Source organism: Garra rufa, chromosome 8, assembly GCF_049309525.1.
Source record: "Garra rufa chromosome 8, GarRuf1.0, whole genome shotgun sequence".
Lineage (NCBI taxonomy): Eukaryota > Metazoa > Chordata > Actinopteri > Cypriniformes > Cyprinidae > Garra > Garra rufa.
This window is the reverse complement of record NC_133368.1, coordinates 26,523,385-26,538,418: the sequence shown is the minus strand read 5'-3', so window position 1 is coordinate 26,538,418 and position 15,034 is coordinate 26,523,385. Positions and strand designations below refer to the sequence as shown.

Here is a 15,034-nt window from a genome sequence, read left to right as displayed (position 1 = left end):
GCCACTTGTACAGGAAGAAAAATGTGGATAAACATTTTAAATAATTTGCTTACTGTACAAAATAGTGGTGGGCCGTTATCGGCGTTAACGTGCTGCGTTAACGTGAAACTCTTATCGCGCGATAAAAAAAATATCGCCGTTAATCTATTCTCAAATTTGGGTTGGGAGCTGGGTCTAAACTACGCAAGCTATGATGACTTTCACCTTGATAGTTTAACGCGGATGTATACCGAAGACTGTAGAATATGGTCGCGCGTTTAAGTCTCCTCCGCCAAAACACAGACGGGATCGCGTCGTCCTCCATTCATTAAAAACCGAATCTACTATAGCGAAATGCCACGTAAATTCGTCGTTTTTTGGATTCATACATCAAATGTTGGTCAGTCACTTAATTCAAATCGCGATATGGACTTGTGTATGTGAAAACTGAAATGCAAAAAGACCGTTTTAATATGAATCCGATATGTTCCGTTTGCCTAGCTGTATGTATGCATTGCGGAGACGAGCTTTTACTACACGCATACTGAAACACACGTGACGCTCCCGGTAATTTTTGGCATTTTCATCTCACATGAACAGATAAACTCAATCTCCCAAACTGCTGTGAGTGTCACTTTTACCGTTTCATTTGAGAAAACTAGCATCATATCATACTGTATGACACAGAAACTTCACGGCAACCTGTCAAAATAAAAGTACGGTGTAACATGTAATGGGCTGGGTAGGTGTTGACGTTAAAAAAAACCACAATCTAATAGGGAGAAAAAATAATTTCATTGTTAGTTAGTTAGTAAACACAAGTACATCTAATTGAACATAATTTATTTTCATCAACAAATTATCATAGAACAGCTTTATGAGCTTTATGATCCATTCTCAAAGACTTTAAGTCATTATTTGGGTAGCACACATATTCTGAATGCCTTCATCAGAATTCAAATTAGCCATTTTAATCTAGATTAATTCCAAGATTTAATCTAGATTAATCTAGATTAAAAAAATTAATCTATGCCCACCCCTAGTACAAAATCATACTAACACAAAGTTAACACATACTGTCCATTGTTAAGCATAAAGTATGATACAATGGTTAAAAAAAATAATTGTGCTTTAAGAGTTCACACACCCTGAAAGAATGGTGTTATTGTAACAAGTTTTTCATCTTAATTCAAAGGAATTAATTGTAATGGTTTACGCAACTGTTCATGAGAGAGAGAAAAAAAACGCACCTTTTTATGGAATGACCTCACTGTACCTTTTAATGAGAGCAGTTTCTTGCGATTATGTTTTTTTTTTACTCTACAAATCCTCTAACATTCATTCCAGATTTCAGATGCTTTGTAAAATAGTTATGAGATTAATTAATTTAATTAATTAGAATCTTGCTAAATGACAATCTGCCCTCAAGTAACTATTAAACCACAAAGGCAGTAGTTTTCTTTTTAAGTTTACATTTACTGTAAGTACCTTATAAAATAATAAACAGCTGGTGTGTTGCAGAATATGTGTGACCCTGGACCACAAAACCAGTCATAAGAGTAAATTGTTGGAAACTGAGATTTATACATCAGCTGAATGAATAAGCTTTTTGATGTATGGTTTGTTAGCATAGGACAATATTTGGCCGAGATACAACTATTTGAAAATCTGGAATCTGAGGTTGCAAAAAAAAAAAATCTAAATATTAAAAAAAATTGCCTTTAAAGTTGTCCATATGAAGTTCTTAGCAGTGCATTTCACTAATCAAAAATTAGGTTTTGATATATTTATGGAAGGAAACTTACTAAATACCTTCATGGAACATGATCTTTACTTAATATCCTAATGATTTTTGGCATAAAAGAAAAATCAATCATTTTGACCCATACAATGTATTCTTGGCTATTGCTACAAATATACCTATGCTACTTAAAACTGGTTTTGTGGTCCAGCGTCACATATTCAGAATTAAAAATAATGGGTCAAATTAAGTAAGAGAGCGGTTACAAATTCCCAGCAGAGAACACAGAGGTTCTAAACAAACTCCTTTGTGGTTTGCAGAGAGCTCAAGAAACATGGTTCAGGCAATATTATGTTCATGGGATTTATTGGTCATCACACTAAATGTCCCAGTTCACAAGGAAAGGGGTGATTTACCACAAGACAAGAACACCCTCTAGCATACACTCATACACTCATGCAAACTCGCTCGCACACACACCCTAACTAGTCTTACCTGTGATTCCCGATTTCCTTATGGTACCAACATTGTAACCTTTTTTTTTTCTTTTTTTTTACCCAAATCTGTGTTGTGAATGCTAAATTAGTTTACACTTACGTTCTATGTTTCTGAGTAAGGTCTATCAAAAAGGACAAATGTGATCTAGGTTACAATGCTATAAATGCAGCTCATATCAGGTGATTATGGGAACAATGTGTTAAGCAGCATTTTAGAAAATCTCTGTTTTGAGGTGTTCAGTCCGCAATCTAAAAAATACCAAATGTTCTCACACACTCCTGCACATACATTCACTAATAAGCACAAAACATATCTGCCAATTTACATTTTTCAAAACATTTGTGTACTTCCCCAATGCTCTGAATAGAAGAACAGTAGTTAAACTGAGCTTGAACCAACAGAGCTCCCAAACCACTGATATATATATTGACCAACCAACCACGCACACTCATATACACAAATATTTACACTTATTCATTCTTATTCGCTCGCCATTAAAAAGGAAAAATGCCCTGTGTTTCTGAAGGTGCATCCAGCGTAACGGTGTCAAATATCGATACAACACACTGAAAAAAAAAAAAAAAAGCAAATTTGTAAGTCTGTGGTGGTGCCTGTAAGTCCGGTTTTGAAGTGTGAGGATTCAAATGTTGTTTTCTTTTTCCAGGGTTTACGAAGAGCAATTTAGGTGGGCAGAGAGCACAGGGCAGACCTCTCTTTGAAACTCCGATTTACTTCAACATGAAGCACACATCCAAAGAGAAGAGAAGAGAAGAGAAGAGAAGAGAAGAGAAGAGAAGAGAAGAGAAGAGAAGAGAAGAGAAGAGAAGAGAAGAGAAGAGAAGAGAAGAGAAGAGAAGAGAAGAGAAGAGAGATCACTCTGTAGCTTTGAGAGAGAAGGAGAGGCGAGGTCGGGACTTGCCCTTCCCCAAAATCATCCTCTGTTCTTCTTTCTGTTGTTTCTGCCTCTCCTGTTGTAGCTTCATGCGTTCCTCATGGATCTTCCTTTGCTCTTCCACTATACGTAACTGATCCTCAGCCTGAAACAAACACACGAGTAAACGTTACTCTTTAGGTACACTTTAGATCTTTTGATACACTAATACACTAAAAACGTACCTTAATTAGCAGATCAACATGTATCACTGAACTATGATCACTGTATCCATTTTGTAAGCTCAGACTAAACATTTCAGAAAGGGCAGGTGCTACTACCATTACGTAAGCGGAAAAAACACTTAAGCGTTTAACACAATAAAAACCTTCTAAACACTTCAAGTCAAAACCATGAAGGAAAGAGCTACTTTATGGTAATACAAAAGGCCACAAATATAATGTACAAACACCAAAGTATCACCACAAATGTTGTCATTATAGCAAACTTAGGATTCAATATTATTCCATTAGCTTGATCCGTTTATATTAGAGTCCCCACCCTTTTTTTCGATCATAATAATTATAGTATTACTAAGATTAAATATTTACATTATTATTCATTCATTATACAAATCCTGGTAACACTTTACAATAAGGTGTCATTTGTTAAAGTGTTAACTAACACGAACGAACAATGAACAATACATTTATTACACTACTTATTAATCTTTGTTAATGTTAGTTAATAACCATACAGTTGTTCATTTGCTCATGCTTCACAGTGCATTAACTAATGTTAACAAGCACAACTTGTGATTTTAATAATGCATTAGTAAATGCTGAAATGAACATTAGCTAAGATTAATAAATGCTGTAGAAGTATTGTTCATTCTTAGTTAATGTAGTTAACTAATGAACCTAATGATAAATGTTACCAACATTTTTATAACTTCTTAAATTGTACGAGTTTTATTAGCAGTTTTTCATTCCTGGATATCATTTTTTAGAGAAACCATGATATTAAAAATATACATATATGTAAAATATATATATTGAAATATTGATATCATGGTGATACCACTAGGGCTGCAACTAACGACTATTTTAATAGTCGACTAGTCACCGACTATTGAAACGATTAGTCGACTAATCGGATAATCAATTTTTCTCAAATTTAGCATGAGATTGCTTTAATTATGTGGAAAATTATAGTAAACACAAGAAAGAAGGGGGTACTTCAATAAAAAATGCATATTTTGCTGCTGATAGGCCAATTCATACTAAAAGTAAATAAAAATGCCCTGTCTAAAACCAATTAGGCACAGTGCTCGGTCAGTACAGACATAAATGCATAAATTAAGAAACTATAATTTTTTTAATGGACAGGCACATTTGTTTTATAAGAAAAAATAAATTAAAATCAAGTAAACATTTTCTTCCTGTAAACCATCAGCAGCAATAAAACAGTAAACAAAAATGTATATCCAAAACAAAACGTATTGGCTTCCATGTTATTTAAATCTTACCGAGGCCAGCCAAACTCCGTTTCATTCAACTGTCCGACGTGCTTTCTCTTTAAATGTTCGTGCATCACAGAGGTGCTGCCGTGATGCGCAAGGACTGCTTTACAAACCATGCAGGTAATATTTTAATTCGCCGTAGCAGGCTAAAATGCTCCCAAACTTTACTCCTGTTTCATACATACTCAGTCTGCAGTGCGTCTACAGTCCGTGTGCGTTACGTATGCGGTGCAGAAGAAGCACAGACTCGTTTTGCTTTCACACAGAACGCGTTTGCAGTCCGTACATTGTGAACGTTCTAATCCGATAACATGGGTGTGGAAAAAAAAAACGCACTGCAGACGGAGTATGTGTGAAACGGGCGTGTTTTGGTACGCGCAGCTGCTGCGTTGGACGCCGCCATTTCTGTATGTTATCGCTCAGCATAGAAGCTGCGTATGTGCGACTCTCGGCAGAAAGATGCCTCACTCGGTTGTCTGGCGACAACATCGACAATGAAATTCATTGTCGACTATTTCTATTATCGATTTTTGTCGACAACGTCGACGAATCGTTGCAGCCCTAGATACCACACAAACGATACCATCATAAATAATTCAGCAGTAACTATACAGTTATATCCCCCCTCAAATAAATTTAATTTTTGTTTCATGTACATATTTTTCCGGTAACACTCAGATGTCAGGTGTCATTTGCTAACTTTAGTTAATGTATTAACTAACATGAACAAACCACGAACAATACATTTATTACTGGATTTATTCATCTTTGTTCATGTCAGTTAATAAAAATAGTCCATTGTTTGTTTGTATTAGTTCACAGTGCATTAACTAATGTTAACAAACAACTTGTTTTTAATAATGCATTGGTAAATGCTGAAATTAACATTAACTAAGATTAACAAATGCAGTAAAAGTATTGTTCTTACTTATTTCTTGTTAATGAATGTAGTTAACTAATGTACCTTGTAGTAAAGTGCTACCAAAATTTCTATGACTTCTTAGATTTGACCAGATTTAACAGCAGTTTTTCAGTCATAGATAGCAGTTTTGTTATGAGAAACTGTCATATTTAAAAAAAAAACTGAAATATTGTAGTGATGCTATAAGTTAGTAGTTACTGCTGAATCATTTACAATGTTATTGTATGTGTGGTATTATCACGATATCAATACAGCAAATTATGTTGGCCATGATAATAATGTAGTTTAAATCTGAGAGTGTGACCCTAGTTTTTGGTTTTCGATAATTGTGGGAACAAGTCCTATAAAACAAAGATATTTTTTGTGTGGAGTGGACAATAATAAATACCCCTATAAATAAATGTATATTTGTTTCATGTACATATTTTTCTTGGTATCACTTTTCAATAAGGTTTTATAAGTTAATGTTAGTTCATGTATTAACATGAACAAACAATGAGCAATATATTATTATTTAAGTATTTACTAATCTTTGTTAATGTTAGTTAATGAAAATAGTTATTTTTTCATGTTAATTTACAGTGCATTAACTAATCTTAACAAGCACCATTTTTTTATATTTTAATAATGCATTAGTAAATGCTGAATTTAACATTAGCTAAGATCATTCTTAGTTCATGTTAACTAATAAACCTTATTGTAAAGTATTACCAAAATGTCTGACTTCTCAGATTTGACCAGATTTATCATCAGTTTTTCAGGTTTTCATGGTTTTTCAGAAACCATATTTAAATATGGTTTCTGAAATATTGATATCATGATAATACCACACAAACAATGACATCCTAAATAATTCAGCAGTAACTATTTGGCTATATCATTATTGCAAATTCTGTTGGCCATAATAGTGTAATTCAAATCTGATATTCTGATCCTCATTTCTGGTTTTCTATAATTGTGGCAACCTGTCCCATAAAACAAAAAGATACTTTTTGTGTGGACAATACTAAATACCCCCATAAATAAATGTAATTGGTAACACAATAAGGTTAATTAGTTAACATTATTTAACATAGACAAAGTATAAACAATAGTGTAATAAATGTTATTGTTCATTCATGCTAGTTAATACATGAACTAATATTAACAAATAACACATTGTAAAGTGTTACCATTTAATTTTTGTTTCATATACATTTTTCTCAGTTTTTTGTACATGGGTCAAAGACGTTAAGATGTCCAAATCAAAAGAAATTTACAAAAGTGATTTTATGTCCATAGAAAGCACATTAAATGTAAGTAAAGTGTCTACTTTTAGGGTTTTAAATACATTTTTGGAGAATAAAATGCTACATTGTCATTTAGTGTAACACGATATATATGTAAAAAAAAAAAAATAACATGCTTATTCCGACTTGTTGTACATATGTGACCCTGGACCACAAAACCAGTCTTAAGTCGCTGGGGTATGTTTGTAGCAATAGCCAAAAATACATTGTATGGGTCAAAATTATTGATTTTTCTTTTATGCCAAAAAATCATTAGGAAATTAAGGAAAGATCATGTTCCATGAAGATTTTTTGTAAAATTCCCACTGTAAACATATCAAAATGTAATTTTTGATTAGTAATATGCATTGTTAAGAACTTAATTTGGACAACTTTAAAGGTGATTTTCTCAGTATTTTGATTTATTTGCACCCTCAGATTCCAGATTTTCAAATAGATGTATCTCGACCAAATATTGTCCTATACATCAATAAAAAGCGTATTTATTGAGCTTTCATATGATGTATATATCTCAGTTTTGCAAAATTTAACCTTATGACTGGTTTTGTGGTCCAGGGTCACATATTAAAATATATAAAAGAATAAGGGCGCATATTAAAATTTATTGTGTTTTAAATGAGTAAAAAAAATGTGGCAAATTTAAAAAATGTAGAGTTACAACTAATTCGTATTTGGGGTGAAATTAGTGTTTTAATATGTCAGAAATTGATTTTTGTTGTAAATATGCCTAACAATTCTGTAAATTAGGGAAAAACGTATGTTTTTTTTTTTTGCTCAGAAAAACAAATGCAATTAAATTATACAAAAAACTTAAAAAAAATTTATGGGGGGACAACAATTTAAAGCAGTATTACACTTGTTTTTATGCACACATAACACTTTTTCGTATTTTGACCCACATTTATATTTTTCTGTGTTTGGCTTTTGTTTCTCGTCTCCCGATTTGTTTTCAAAATAAATCAAAGAAATATATACCAGTTTGGCCTGAGCATCAGCAATCTTTCGGTTGTTTTCTTCCAAAATTCTCTCCAGCTCCTCTCGTTTGGATTTTTCTTCTTCCTAAAGGAGTGACACGGTGACATGTTAGGGCGGGGGAGACAAATCCACTGAAATAAGTCCCCATAAACCCAGTTGCACACTCAAACACGTCTCCACTCGCACAAACAGGTACCAGCCAGCGACACTCGCACAGTCTCTCGCTCGCTCGCTTTCACACGCTTTGCACATTTCACATTCCGATCTGCAGCATCAAATGTCTGAAGCTAACCTCTATGTATGCAACAATGAGCAAAAAAACCCACCCACGGATGTATTCAGTCACACCTTTAATCCCCGCCACGTTATATGTAAATACACATCCAAGCATCCATCGAGGCATTCAATGACATCCATACAGAACAGGTATGTAAAGACAACACATCGACAACTAACGAAGAATCTCATTCGTTTGCAGATGAAAAAGGAAAAAAACAAATCAATCAGCTGGTTCTCTCTCTCTCTCTACTTTACTTTATTTATCAGCATCCATAAGCAAAAAAAAATGAGAGAGACAAAGAAAGATTAACTTAAACAAAGGAGAGAGTGAATAGTAGTGGCTCACCAATGCTCGTATACCTACGCCTTTCTCCTTTGACTGTGTACTGTACCTACACAACTGCTGATTAAAGGGGTGAGTATTTACTGCCTGGTCCCGTGTGTCCCGTCCTGGACAGCGCAGCACCTCCCCTTTAAAAATTTCTGAGCTGCTAGCACAAGCTAGTGCTCTTACACAGCAACACCACATGCAGTATATAGCACAGTCCAGGAAAATGAATTATGTTAATCATAAAACATTACCGTGTGGGGACATCAGGCTATTAACGTTAAACGGTGTTAAAGACTGCAAAAACACAAAGGTGGGATCATTCATTAGATGTGTTTGTTTGAAAACAAAAACAGTGATGTGTTTGCGTCTAAACTCAATGGTACAGCAGCGCTGAGTGTGGATGTAGCACTGTGTGTCTGTGTGTTTTTGCATGTGTGTCTGTGTGTGCACCCGTACGCCAGCACTCCTGAGGAAAAGCAAATCGTGAGGACACAGAAGTACATTTAAAACACTTTTAATGACGTCAAAACGGAAGAGTCAAAGGAAAAATGTTAGAATAGAATAATAATAGAAAACACATATGACAGAAATGGATGAGCGATTAAAAGAAGGGGAGAGCGATTTGAGATTGATGGTGCAAATGAAGACCAAATCATCCTAAATCTACAACAATACGGATTCATTTAATGGTTCAGTAGCAGGGCTACCGATGATAGGCACAAATCTAAAATGTACAGAAGGAGGGCACATATCTAACCCTATTAGTGCTGAGCCACTGGATTTCATGTGTGCTTGTGAAATGGAATTAGTTTCTCGTTCGGAACTCATTGTGTCTTTACAATTAGAGCGCAGAAACCCTCCTTTATGGTATAGGTGGAATTACAAGCTATGGATTTAGCAAATTAACTAGTTTAAGTGCGGTTTACTGACTACAAAAGGTCTTATGTGTTTGTGACATCCAAAACGGCATTACGTCTTGACCTATCAAAGTGTATAATGGAGGATGTTCGCAATGAAAGACCACGAACAAAAACAGGCATGGTTTGAATGCCGAGTGACCTTTTTAAGAAAGCGTTTTATTGAAGACAAACAGTTTCATACACTGGTGACAGTAAAACGATAAAAGATGAGTAAAGAGAGCAGGGTAGGGGAAATAATAGGGGAGAGAAAAAACGGGAAACGTAATATTGGTCCGTCACAGCCGTGGCAAAACGTTCACTTGAAACCCCCGAGAGTGCACTAGAGGTGTGTGTGATTCAAAATCAAATCCAGTAAACGAGGACTCCATCATCCAGTGTCCTTAAACATTAGCGTTCCCTAGACTCACACCTTGAAAACCTTACGTTTTGTAATTCATTTTATTCCCCACCCCGTTCAATCGAGCTACCCCGCGTCTCCTGCTCTATCTCGGGGGGATACGAGTGCCAGGTTGTGCCACGGCTGCGGGTGTGCGTTTTGCGGCTGAGCTCCGCTGTGTTCCGAACGACCGAGCGTTACCTCTCTGGCTTTCTGGGCGTTCAGTTCGGCCTGCCTCTGCCTCTCTAGCTCCTGCAAAAGCTGTGCTTCCATGATGCGCTTGGCCTCCTCAACCCGTCGTAACACCTCATGCTCGATCTCATCACGCCGCTTTTCGAGCTCCTCCTCTACACGCCGTGCTACGAGCTCCTCCACGCGCCTCGCCGTCTCCTCCTCAATTAGACGCTCCTCGATCTCCTGCTGACGGCTGTGGAGGTAACAAAAAGGAATCAACATTGCAGTTTCATTGGCATAACTTATACACAATGATAAAATAAAGAGTGAAAAACAACTGAAGTTTAGGGCTAACAGTAAGGAATTAATATGTTTACACAATCAGGCCAGTAGTGTCCTGGTTGTGGTATTCTCTCGTGAACACACATTGAAGACTACACGGAAGAGAAGAAACTGTTGAATAGTCATTTTTGTTTTCTTTGCACACAAAAAGTATCCTTGCAGCTTCATAACATTAAGGTTGAACCACTCATGTCACACTGACTATTTTATCGATGTCCTTACTACCTTTCTAGGTCTTGAACCTGTCAGTCGCATTGTGGTCTATGCAGAAACAGAAAGTTCTCAGATTTCATCAAAAATATCTTAATTTGTGTTATGAAGATGAACAAAGGTTTTACGGGTTTGTAACGACATGAGGGTGAGTAATTGATGACAGAATTTCCCTTTTTGGGTGAACTATCCTTTTAAATATAATAGTATTTTTATGTATTTGCTTATTATTTTATAAAGGATAATGGGGATTACAATTTTGTATTTAGCTTCTTGTTAAAGCTTTAAAAAAAAATTTAGTTTTACTTCAAATGTATGAAAAGATTTTTTCATACATATAAAAAGTAAATAAAAAAGGGTTTTTTTTAAACAATGAAAATTGACATGAGTGCAGCCATAAATTATAGTTATGATAATCATACAAGGAACCTCCAAGACAGTCCTAAAACTAAGATTGCCTTCAAATCATTAATGCAATTTATGTTAGCCAGTTTGATAAACTTTGACGTGTTTAAAGAGCTAACATAAAAACAATTGATTATACACTACCAGTCATAAGTTTTTGATTTAAGATTTTTAATGAAATATTTTTACCATTTAAAATATAAATCTTTTATTTGAATATATTTTTAAATCTAATTTATTCCTGTGATTTCAAAGCTGAATGTTTAGCATCATTACTTCAGTCACATGATCCTTCAGAAACCATTCTAATATTCAGATTTGCAGCTCAAAAACATTTGTTATTATTATTATTATGTTGAAAACAGCAGAGTAGAATTTTTCCATAAATTTCGGATAAATGCTGATCTTTGGGTCTTTCTATTCTTTCTATTCATCAAAGAATCCTGGAAAAAATGTACTGTATATAATAATAATAATAATAATAATAATAATAATAATGTAAATTGAACAGCAAATGAGCATATTAGAATGATTTCTGAAGGATCATGTGACACTGAAGACTGAAGTAATGATGCAGAAATTTTAGCTTTGATCACAGGAATAAACTACATTTTTAAATATATTTGAATAGAAAACATTTATTTTAAATAGTAAAAATATTTCACAACATTACTGATTATGCTGTATTTGGATCAAATAAATGCAGGCTTTGTGAGCAGAAGAGACTTCTTAAACTAAAAACAAAAATCTTTTTGACTGGTAGAGTAGATTTCTATGGAATTTGGTTAGCACACAAAAATATGCTCCACCTGTGATCTGCACAATTCTAAAACAAAACACGTTATGCACGGCACGCTGAGACGTCATAAACCTATAGGAAAGTATGCCACTCAAAGGGAGGCCATGATTACAAAAGCATGTTTCAACTTTATTTACACTTTAAGCATGACTAAACCATTAAAGGGGAGCAGGCTGTCACACCTGGCCTTAAGGAGAAACACAAAAACACAGACACAATACTGAATCAAGTGACCATAACACTGCCCAGAGCCAAAACAAAAATCCAACAACAGCAGCCATCTTTTGATTTGATTTCAGTGTCACGAAACTTGATCCAGGGCCTCTCTTTAAGTTTTTAAAACACCCTGAATGCGGTTACAATGTACTCGGGGTGAAGCTCAAGCCTGGGGCTGCAGCACTTCTCTTCCTGTTCTTTCACTAGAAACCCCCTTTCCTTTCTCTACCCCAAACCTCTTAACATTATACCGGTGGTCTCCAATCACAAAGGAGAGATGTCAACAATCTGTGATAGATACAAAGACGTATCATCTGACATGGCCAGCAGATCTCAGTGCTGAGATGACCTGAGTGTGACAGCTGTCTATGAGAGTCCAAAGAGTGATGAAAGTTCAATGAATACAGATTGGTAACATGAAACATGTCACTTTTTGCACACTAGCTTAGTATATTAGGTTCTTATCAATATTAAACAACAAAGAGTTGATACTTAAAGTATGTAACTGAAGTGACGGTGTTGTTGTCCAAACTAAGTGACCACTTGATCAAGACATAAGTGAGTAAGGTGGCCTCTCCATACAGTGGCACGTCTGAAAATGTGAGAGGTGTGTGTAAATACATATAGGACATACATATAACGTTACACATTATATAGATATGTAGATATCTTACATCTTCCTCTGCCTCTCCATCTCTACTCTCCTCTCATCCTCTTCTCTCTTCTGTTTCTCGTCGTTGTTTCTCTTGCTCAATGTCCGGCCGAAAATGTCGGTTCGGTCGGGTGGTGAGCCACCTCTGTCCCTCTTGCTGCCTGACCTCGAGCGGGACCGTCTGCTCCTCTTTAGTTCCTTTGACCTGCTCCTTTTCTTGCTGGATTTGGATCTGGAGCGGCTCCTTTTGCGGCTGTGTTTAGAGTGTTTGGACCGGGACGAACTGCGACTCCGGGAGCGACCCATATTCTGCACGAATAAATCTGACTGACACCGCTAAAAAGAATCTTACGAATGCAGCACGGTCTGCGACGACCTCACGTAATAGTATGTAACGTTCACCCGTGGAATTGTTAAGTATTAGCCTGTTTATTAAGAGTGTTTGTTGCTTTCTGCTCCAGTGAATCTGCGGAATCAAACAATATGGCGACCACCTCTAGTCTTCCTTTTCCCAGAATGCAACGGGTTCGGCTCTTTTCGGATATTTCCGGACTTATGCCGAGTAAGCAACTCGGGGACACTGGAGTCTGTGGAAACATGAAGGCTCGAAAGCTTCGCTGGAAGTTACTATGAGGTATCTTCACACAAAACGCTATCGATGACTGCAAAGCAGCAGCCTTTTTAAAGCAACTTAATATCTTACAGTATTTTAGTACTGCATAAAGCATTATAAGGGTTATACAGTAAAAACAATTGAATATTTAGGTAAATCCAGGTGGTCATGCAAAAAACATGGCCACTGCCCACATTATATGTGACCCTGGACCACAAAACCAGTCATTTAGTGTCATTTTTTTAATTAATATTTATAAATCATCTGAAAGCTGAATAAATAAGATATTTGGCTGAGATACAGTGATTTGAATATCTGGAATCTGAGGGTGCAAATCGAAAATCATTTTGAAGTTCTTAAAGCAATGCATATTATTAATCATAAATTAAGTTTTGATATATTTACGGTAAGATATTTACAAAATAACTTCATGGAACATGATCTTTACTTAATATCATAATCATAATATTCATATTTCTACAAATTTACCTGTGGTACTTAAGACTGGTTTTGTGGTCCAGGGTCACGTATACTGTCCACATACGGTATGCAACAGAAATAGTATGAACATTACTCAGATGTAAACAACAGCATGGATTGAATACATTGTTCTGCTAATTTATGCTGTCTAAACCATGGAAATAACATGTGGATGCTGCTAAATGATATAGAGAAGGACTAAGTAAAAAGGAAAGTAAACTAAATTTAATAGGTGGTAAAGATACATGCAAGCAGTATATAAGATATTAGCCTAATATTTCACCTACCTGACTGGAAATGATAAGAATAAACATGAATGTTGTCAAGATTCTTGCCCTGGAAATCCTGGTTCAGTTTGGCCAACCACAAACGCCTTTTGTTCCTCGAACAGTTTTTGCACTCTTCTCCTTGATTTGTTAAAACGTTTTGAAAGTGTATAGTACTCCATGGCCCAGTTTCACAGACAGGGCTTAGACTAAGCCAGGATTAGGCCATAGATCAATTAGGACATTTAAGTAATTTTTATAAACATGCTTAGATAAAAACATTACTGGTGTGCATCTTAAAACAAAAAAAGCCACTGATATATTTTTAAGATCAGTCAGTGCAAGTTTATTTCAGTTGAAACAGCTCAGACTTACATTTTAGTCTGGGACTAGGCTTAAGCCCTGTCTGTGAAACCGGGGGCATATGTTTTTCCCAGTCTGACCGATTAGTACAGCCCAAAACATGACAATAATTGACCAATTTCAGGAGCAATAATCAGAAAAATATGTGAGTTTTGTTCAGTTCACTGGCATTGTTTACATTCAGTGCCACCAATATAGCGGATTGATGACGCATTGTGAAAACCCTCTATATGCTACTTTATGTCATATGATCTTATCGCATTGCATATTTAATGAGTGACATTTCAGTTACCATTCTGGGAAAAATAGGACATTTTAAAATTTTGTGCAAAATGTCTTGTGACATTTGGCAGGCTGATGAAATAACCTAAAAAAGAGATGGTAAAACTCCCAGTAGCTGTTACTACAAGTTCATCCATCACAGTGGAGATGAGTTAAGCACATTGCATTGTGGGATACAGTATTTCACACAGTAATCTATGCTGTATACTACTTATTTTGGCAAAAGAGTAGTATGAGAGTAGTATGCCAGTATGCTATTCTAATAGCCACTTTCGAGATGTTAAAGTAAAAAAAAAAATGTGTCAAATAGAGCTGAGAGTTCCACACTCTTATTGGTACCTAAAATAATATAATCACCAGAATATAACTGACAAACATGGAAGTGGTGTGCAATGTGTGGAACTTTGTGAATGACAGGAATGCAGGGCTTTTTGTGAAGTTCTTCAGGTGCAGATTTTTTTTGGACCTGCTAACGGCTGATTTACTGGAACATAAGAATTTCAGTGTGCAGTCCGTCTAACTGAAAACT

General features: G+C 35.6%; 1 protein-coding gene across 1 annotated transcript; it reads right to left on the bottom strand.

The window, feature by feature from the left end:
• Positions 1–2,069: 2,069 nt before the first annotated feature.
• arglu1a (arginine and glutamate rich 1a) lies at positions 2,070–13,008 on the bottom strand. Its single transcript, XM_073845550.1, has 4 exons — positions 12,524–13,008; positions 9,905–10,130; positions 7,798–7,881; positions 2,070–3,255 (listed from the first exon to the last, which is right to left on the bottom strand). Exons 1-4 carry the CDS (start codon positions 12,805–12,807, stop codon positions 3,091–3,093), a joined length of 759 nt encoding a protein of 252 aa, XP_073701651.1. The 5' UTR covers positions 12,808–13,008; the 3' UTR covers positions 2,070–3,090.
• Between the last annotated feature and the right edge of the window lie 2,026 nt (positions 13,009–15,034).